Source organism: Gekko japonicus, unplaced genomic scaffold, assembly GCF_001447785.1.
Source record: "Gekko japonicus isolate JY-2015 unplaced genomic scaffold, Gekko_japonicus_V1.1 scaffold77, whole genome shotgun sequence".
Lineage (NCBI taxonomy): Eukaryota > Metazoa > Chordata > Lepidosauria > Squamata > Gekkonidae > Gekko > Gekko japonicus.
The window spans coordinates 1,351,609-1,360,130 of NW_015161405.1; the positions used below are offsets into that span (position 1 = coordinate 1,351,609).

At 51.5% G+C, this 8,522-nt stretch overlaps 1 protein-coding gene across 1 annotated transcript; it reads right to left on the reverse strand.

Moving 5' to 3' along the window:
- Window positions 1-6,430: 6,430 nt before the first annotated feature.
- Window positions 6,431-6,916, reverse strand: FERD3L (Fer3-like bHLH transcription factor). The gene has a single exon (XM_015426118.1). It carries the CDS (start codon window positions 6,914-6,916, stop codon window positions 6,431-6,433), a length of 486 nt encoding a protein of 161 aa, XP_015281604.1.
- Between the last annotated feature and the right edge of the window lie 1,606 nt (window positions 6,917-8,522).

Genomic DNA, 8,522 nt, shown 5'->3' on the forward strand with positions numbered 1-8,522 from the left:
CTGCAAAGTAATGAGAACTCTGTGGAGATATATAACATTCTAAGCTAAGGAGCCTGTCCTATATTTTAAGAAGAAGAAGAAGAAGAAGAGATTGGATTTATACGCCGCCCTTCACTACCCAAAGGAGTCTCAGTGGCTTACAAACTCCTTTCCCTTCCCCTTCCCACAACAGACACCCTGTGAGGTAGGTGGGGCTGAGAGAGCTCTGACAGAAACTGCTCTTTTTCAAGAACAGCTCTTATCAGAACTATGGCTTGCCCAGGGTCATCCAGCCAGGTACAAGTGGAGGACTGGGGAATCAAACCGGGTTCTCCCAGATTAGAGTCTGTGCACTTAACCACTACACCAAACTGGCACCTGGTAGGGCATGTATAGGACTGCGGTGGCTCAGCGGTTAAGATGCTGAACTGCAGACCAGAAGGTTGATAGTTCAGCAGTTCGAGAAACGAGTGTTGCATGATGGAGTGAGCTCCCATCTCTGGTCCCAGCTCCTGCCAACCTAGCAGTTTGAAACAAGAAATTGCAAGTAGATAAATAGGCACCACTTCGGTGGGAAGGTAACAGCGTTCCATGCACCTTGGCGTCCAGTCATCCCAGCCACATGACCACGGAAATATCTTCAGACAGTGCTGGCTCTTTGATTTGGAAATGGAGATGAGCACCGCACCCTAGAGTTGGATTCGACTGGCTTTCAAGCAAGGGAAACCTTTACCTTTACTTTTTAGGGCATGTATAGAGAGAGGGACAGAGGAATTGCATTTTACCCATTTATTTTGAATCCCTTGCTCAATCTAAAAGTATGCTTGTGAACATTTTTTCTTTAATAAATACATTGTAACTTTTGGTGATGATAGTGGTTCTCTGTACCACATAGACCTCCACCATCTTGGACACACTATTTTAAAAGTAGCACCAGGGAGAAGGCAGGCAGTTGGCAAGTGGCTATTTCTCCAGGGGCTCATAAGGCAGTGAACTGTTCCCATGGTGACCAGGTGCTGGTCAGCAGGAGACACAGAGGCAAGGCCTCAGAACTTGGAAAGGAATCTGGGAGCCCTGGCCCTCCCAGTGAGAAATTCCTTACAAAGGTCGGGCAGTGGCAGTGGTTACCCAAGAGAGAAAGAAAAGCTTCTCCAGGTATTTGGAAGCAGGGTGGAAGAGGGCCTGCAGCCTGTTCTGCCACAGTAGCAAATGGTGATTTTCCTATTCGATATATAGAAAAGGTATTTCAAATCCCATTCTATATTTTTTTCCGTAGTTCCCCTGTGATATCAGAAAAGGAAATAATTTTAAAGCTCATTAAATAAATACTTTCTTTCTCATGTTGCCTCTCATGAGAATTTAACACCTGAATTGCAAATATTACTGTGCTTTATAATGAAAGCACTGATAAACAAGGTAATAACCATCAGTCCTGGGATCTTAGTAAGGCAGTCAGAAGGATGTGGCTGCAGGAGTGATGTTTCCATATTTTGCTCTGTTCCATGCTCTAATTTTGCTCAATTCTGCTTTTAGATTAACATTTTAAAGCCTTGAACAGGTTTCTGGAAGAGGTGGCATAAAGAAAATGTTCTAAATAAATAAATGTATGTCTGAGTATGGACTGCAGCTTTATTCTTATTACCTTCAACTGTCTTGGAAAGCTGAGACTGTCTTTCAAAAATGCACATTGATGGAATGGTGGAGTTTTGCTTTTGGGAGAAAATAGAATCCTGGACTATGTTGGATAGATTCCATTCCTATTCATTTACTTCATTTATACCCCACCTTTCTCTCCAATGGGGACCCAAAGCATACAATATTATCCCCTCCTCCATTTTATCCTCACAACAACCCTGTGAGGTGGGTGAGGCTGAGAGTGTGTGACTAGTCCAAGGTTACCCAGCAAGCTTCCATGGCAAAGTGGGGATTCAAACCTGAATCTCTCAGATCTTAATCTAACACTCTAGTCACTACACTATACCTCTGGCTAATGCCTTAGAACTGGGGGACACATTAAAAAGGATAGTGCCTTCACCCCAAAGTGTTTGATTCCAATTCTCCCCCCCCAGCTGCCTGTTAACCCAGCTGCAGCAGCTATTGTTACCAATGTTCCCTCTAAGTTGTGGAGTATTGTGAGCAAAAATTCTACTTTGTGAGCTACTGGCCTTAAAGTTGCGAGTGAGCAATTTGGCTACTGCATGAATTAGTTTGCTCTGGAACCATCCTTCCTGGACGGAGACTAAAACGAGTGAGCTGGAGGCTCAAAAACCATGAGTTAGTGCACACTAACTCAGCTTAGAGGAAACACTGACTGCTACTATTCTAGTCCCATAGAGATGTCAAACTTGAAGGTTAGGGGGTGGGGCATACTCAGCCCAAGCTGTTGACTGGAGGCTTTTTCTTCTCCAGGCAGCAAGGAAGCTTGGGTGAGACTACTCAAATCCTCCCTACCAAACCTCCTGCTGCTCTTTCAGCCCAAATTCTAGGGGGGCAGGCAAAGTTCACATAAAACTCCAATAACATTTCATATGAATGCAGAAGCCTGAGCCTATAAATTTAATCATGGAATAACTGCCTGACTGCATTTCTTTAAGGTGGCCATAGGCTGGGTCTCCAAGAACAGTCTTAGCATGTACAGTCATGTTTGCCTAGCATAGACTGGCTTCAGTCTGTATTTGGAAAAGGTGTCCTGAATGACCTTTGGGGGAAGACAACTGAAATACCAAAGTGTCCATTATATGTTCCATACTAATAGAGGAAATCTTAGCATTTCTCTAAGACCAGTGTCAAACTCCCAGTGCCTTCATTTGAGCATATTGAGATGAGCAAATCAGTGTTTGGAGGATTATGGTTGCTTTAGAGGACCATTCTCTTCAGAAGATGCTCAGCAGTTACAAGCTACCCAGCCTGGGAATCAAACATGGGGGTCTAGCCAGCTGGTTAATGCTCCTACTGTACCCACACTCCTGCTGCACTGAAAAGCTCTGGCTGCAAAAATGAAAATAATGTTCCAGTGCTGTTTCATTGAGCCAAGAAAGGAAAATCAACAATATTATCTGGCAGAGTCTAGCTTACATTATGTGTATCGGAACTTAAAGTACTGAAGTACTCTATTTTTATGAAGTGCTAGAAACATTACAAAGGTCAACTTGGTGTAAAGTTGACTTGTATGGTGAGCACAGCAATGGCTTTCTGAAACCAAAGCAGCAGGAGCCTTCTGAACCATATCAATCAGCTTGTCTGTCTCTACATTAGTACTTTCTCCATTGACAGAGCGCAATATAATGGGATCATCTGGAGACAAAGGATTGATTAGTGAATGTATTCTTCTTTTCCACTTCTGTAGTAAATGTTCTGGTGTGTGACATTTTCCAGTTTTATCATGAGGTTGGAAGTCCAGGATGTTTCCTAAGGGAAAATACAGCCACATAACCATGACACCAACTGGAATTAAAAAGTGGCTGATGAAAAATAGGGGCAGATTTTAAAAGGGGACACAAACGAATACATGTGTAAATACAGTTAAAGTGAAATTCATAAGGAGGAGGAACAATAAAAATGATATTGCTCATCAATAAAACAATATCAGGATTGGATCTCAAATATATTACTGGAAACCCAAGGGTGACTTTGCTGGTATAGTTCTTTGCTGGTATAGTTCAGCAAACAGAGAGAAATCTAAACCATTTCTGAAATTCTAATTCTTTGTCAGCTTCAAGAGAATCAGACAGAAAAGGCAAGGAAATCACTGTGGCCGTGGATGAACATAGGCAGCTAGATATAAAACTGCAGCTTTATCTATAATTCAGTGCAACCAAAGTACCAGGAAACTCATCAGAAGCCAACAGGATTAAAACCATGTCACATGATGAAGTAACTTCTGTGCTGTATTGTTTAATGTGTGCAGGGTGGCTGGAGCACCTTTGGGTGAATCTCATGGTACTTCCTGATACACGGACCCAAGGTGAACCCCCCCCCCAGACATTCATGCAGCTCACCACACTTTACAAGGTACCTCCATCTTCCATTTAAAATGAAGTGCTCAGAATTAACTCTGTGGCAAAAAGGAGACAAACACAGACACTTGCCTCTGAAGAAGTGAGCTCTGCCTCACAGCAGCATCTGCTGGAATCAATTTGGTTAGTCTTTAAGGTGCTATTACTTGACTCCTGTGTAATTTTGCGCATGCAGATTATTTATTCCAACCTAAAATAATCATAATCCAACAGATCAAATCAAAGGTTATGCTTTACAACATTTTAATTATAGAAATTCTTCATTTTAAAATTAGAAAAGGGAAAAATCTGGAAAATCTGGTTCATATGGTGCAGCTTCAGTTTCTTCTCATTCTTTTAAAGGGACGTATTTTTTTAAGGTAAAGGGGGGAACAGCCAGCAGTGTCTCCTGTCAGATTCTCTTAAACCATGCAGTCAGACTTACATCTTTGCGCACTCTGTCCTGATGGCCTGCCAAACCTCAGTGTGGCAAAGAGGTGAAGGTGAACCAGGTCTACACAACCAGTGCTCAAGCAGCCACACTCTCTCATGCTTGGGATGGGGCCCCTGGCTATCAAAAGGGCAAGTCACCACGGTGGTGTTCCTGGGCTCTGCCAGTGTTTCCTCCTTGGCATCCCTGGGGGAAGAGAAAGACTTCAGGGAAACCAGTCAGGCACCTTCCTCTAGCACCTCTCTGTGCTATGGGGCCCAATCAGAAAAGGAAGCTCTGGGAAGGAGGAGAAACTGGGGGGTATGGATGCCAACCTCCAGGTGGGGTCTGGAGTTCGCCTAGAATTACAAGTAATCTCCAGACAATAGAAACCCGTTCCCGTGGAGGGTGGACTCCTCCATGGCATCACATCCCGGCTGAGCCCTCTTCCCAGACTCGGCCCTCTCCAGGCACCCCACCAAGTCTCCAGGAATTTCCCCAGCCAGCCAGCGTTGGCAACCCCAGCTGTGTGAAAACGGAGCGCTAGCCAGGACCTTGGACCCGGGCCGTCTATCCTGGCTGGCCTTGGCCAGTGGCATGAGCAGATTCTCGCCTGGTGCAAGGCAGGGTTGGAACCTGCAAGGGATCTTCGGGGTACCGCCCGTTGGTGGGGACCTGGTTTCCTGCGGATCTGCCTGAACTCTGGGTTGGCCCTACTGCAGACAGGACTTCTTCTTCCGCAGGGGCAGAAGCCAATGAGGCTGGCTGGCTGAACGCCGCAGAGGCCGCCGGCGCGTCAGTCTAGGGGCGCCCGCCCAGTCTTGCTAGACGTGGGTGACAGCGCTGGGGGGGGGGGGCGTTAGGCGGGCTGCGGGAGGACGGTAAAGCCGAGAGCCCAGACAGCCCGCCCCACATTGCACCTGTCCACGCTGCACCTCCGCGACCTTTCTCAGGTCTCTCAGCCCAGGCTTCCCAGCAAGCCTTTCGACGGCCCCACGCCACACACCAGCCCGAGATCCCTGCTAGAGAAGAAGAAGGTGCCGTCGGGTTTCAACCGACCCACGGCGATTTCCTCCATGGGGCGTTCCAGGCCCTCGGCCTCCTCCGCCCAGCAAGCCGCCTTTCTTGGTGCTCTCTCCTATGCAAGTTGTGACCGTGGCTGACCCTGCTTAGCTCCCAGGCGCTGACGAGTCCGGGGCCGGGCTAAGCTGCCCTGTTCCGGCCGGTGCGCCCAGGAGGCTGGCCCCCATTCTCCCCACTGCCTGCCCTTGTCGCGGTGAACGAAAGAAGGCGCGCCCCGTCCCGCGTCCTGATGATGCCCAAAGGCCCCCTGGCTCCATGCCTCCACAGAAGCTCGCGCCTGTCAGCCCTGCCCTGCTCTCCTGACCACCTCCTTCTTCCGAGGGCGGCACAGGCCCTTCTACCGGCTCCTCACACCATTTCAAAACAGACCTCCGTAGTCAGGTTCCCGACCCACCGATTTCACTTCCCAGCACGGGTGAGTCCTTTTCTCCCAGCCGCGCCCTCCCGTGATCAGGCGGCCGGGAAGACACCGCGGCCCTTTGCCCAGCAGGGCCCCCAAAGAAAGCCTTTCACTGGCCGGGTGCCAAGGGGACAACACCTCGCGCTTCCCAACACGCCCGAGGCTTTCTTGCAAGCTCAAGAGAGACGTCCTCAACTGGGAAGGAAGCTTTGGGACCCACCAGGCGCCTTCGACTGGATCGCACCCACCGTTGGGGCCAGTCTCCCAGCAGGGCGCAGTTGTTCCCGTCGGGTAACACAAGTGTGCACGGTTTCAGCGGAAGCAAAGGCCAAGGCTGAGAAATACCGATAATTCCCCCCCCCCCCCACCCGATGGTGCATCAGATCTCTCCGGGGTGCCCTGCTACTTCCACCAGGGTGGGTGCCTCCCGTGAAAGCAATTTGCCGCCCGCCCCTTCCTTCCTCCCTTTCTTCCCGGGGGCGACGGGCTCCATCTCTCCCCTTCCGTCCTGGCTGGAAGTTGGAACCCAGCCTTGTTGCCCCTCTAGGTGGCGGCTGGCTTATCGCAGCGGTCCAGCAGCTCGGTCATGAAGGAGATGTAGACGATGGCCAGGCGCAGGGTCTCTATCCGGGAGAGGCGCTTCTCGTAGGCAAAGGTGGGCACCTTCTTCCTCAGCTGGTCGAAGGCTTCGTTGAGGTTGAACATCCTCTTCCGCTCCCGGATGTTGGCCGCCTGGCGCTGCGCGTAGGTGATGACCCGCTTTCTCTTGGGTCTGCCCAGCAGCGAAGCCCTCCTCGCTCGCCCATCTTCCTCCTCTTCCTCCTCTTCCTCCTCCTCTTCCTCGGGATCTCCATCGCCCACCCTGGGGAGAGGGAGACCTCGGGCCGTAGCGAAGGCCCCCTGGCCGAAGGGGACTCCGGCCGCGAAGCCGTAGAGATCCAAGCAGGGCAAGTTGTCCTCTCCGGGGGGATCCTCGGACACCAAGCCGAACACAGAGGGGCCACCCGGCTGTCCTTCCGGGCGGGCCATTCGCTGACCTCGGCGGCGCCGTTCATCGAGGAGCCCCCGCGGGCTGGCTGGACGTCTCACGCCCCAGACGGAGCCTCCTCCGGCCCCAGCGCCCGGTGGGGCCATTCATATTTATAGCCCGAGAGGTCACGAGATTCGGAGGGCGGCCGGCGGGCTGAGGAGAAGAGACAGGCGAGGCCGTCGGGGACGCGTCAATGAGAGCGGCTGGCCGGCCCGGGAGGCAGCCTGGCCCCGAGAGCAGCAGGGCCAGTTCCTTCTTGGCCGGAGGCCCCGGCTGGCTGGCTCCCACTCTCGTCTCCTCTCCCCCAGGCGCGGCCAGCGGATTTTCAGCTTGGCTAGAGCCGGGTGGGGGGAAGGGGGGTGCCCGGCAGGCCGGCTTGTCCCCCTTGATGTCCGGCCAACGCGGGGATGCTTTTAATGAGATCCTGAAGAGGGGACCTACCCGCCGCCCAGGGTCACCACCGGGGAATGTTTGCCCTGCTTCCCGGCCCAGGGGGAGGCGGGGGACTGGGGCCGCCATTAGCCTAAGCAAGCACGGGCGGGGGCGGGGGGGGGCTCCCCCGGGACATTCCCAAGAGTAACTCAGGGAAGCGTCCGGCTCCCCTCCCCCTCCGCTTGCGACGCGTTGGGCGAAGATCTGCCCAGCAGGGCAGCAGCAGCAGCAGCGCTCGGGCTGACTTGATCCGGAAAACTTTCGGGGGAGGGCATTTGGACTTTGGGAACAATCCTTAACAGGTCTACGCAGGAGTGAACACCTTTTAATGCAATGGGCTCACTTCAAGGGCGCTCGCTGTTACTTGTAGAGGCAAATATTTGTTTACCCCTCCTTTCTCCCAAAGGGGCTTACAATAGAGTTCTCCCCTCCTCCGTTTGATCCTTATGACAACAATCCTACCAGGTAGGCAAGCCGAGGGAGTGAGCGACTGGCCCGAACAGTCACCCAGCCCGCTTCCAGGGCAGTGAGGATTTGAAACTGGTTCTCTCCCAGATCCCGGGACCACACTCGCAGCGCTATGCCACGCTGGTTTTAGGAGTGGTGATGATGTCAAAGCAAATCCAGTTTATATTACCCGCATCTACTTCTGGATCCCTCCAGTGAAACCAACGTCAGCTCGTCAACGAAACTAATAAGAAGCTCTATTTGGTCGCGCTTGTTCTTTGCGGCCACTGTGCGCAGGCTCATCTGTGCCCGTCGGCAGGTGCGATCCTTAAAAAATAAAATAAAACAACAACCTGTCTTAAACTAGCTCTGTGATTTGCTGTTAATTTCTTGCTTCCCAATCCCATCTTCGGCTAGAATTGTATTCGGCTAGAATTGTAGAATTCGGCTAGATGAAGAGACCATGGCTTCCAAGGCAGGTGCACGCGGGTTTGCCTCTATCAAAATCGCCCCTGCGTGGCTCCAGTTCAGTAAACATTCCCCGCCCGGATCAAGATTCGACACCCCCCCCCCCTTCAGAAGCAAAGGTTAGTTTTGGCCTCCCTTTAAAGTTTCAAGGCGAAGCAAACGGATTACCTTTTCTTCCCTTCCGTTATTTTTTTTTGGGGGGGGCGAAGCGGGGGGGGGATGAACAGTCATCGCGGATGCTGACGGCGGGAGGGCGCC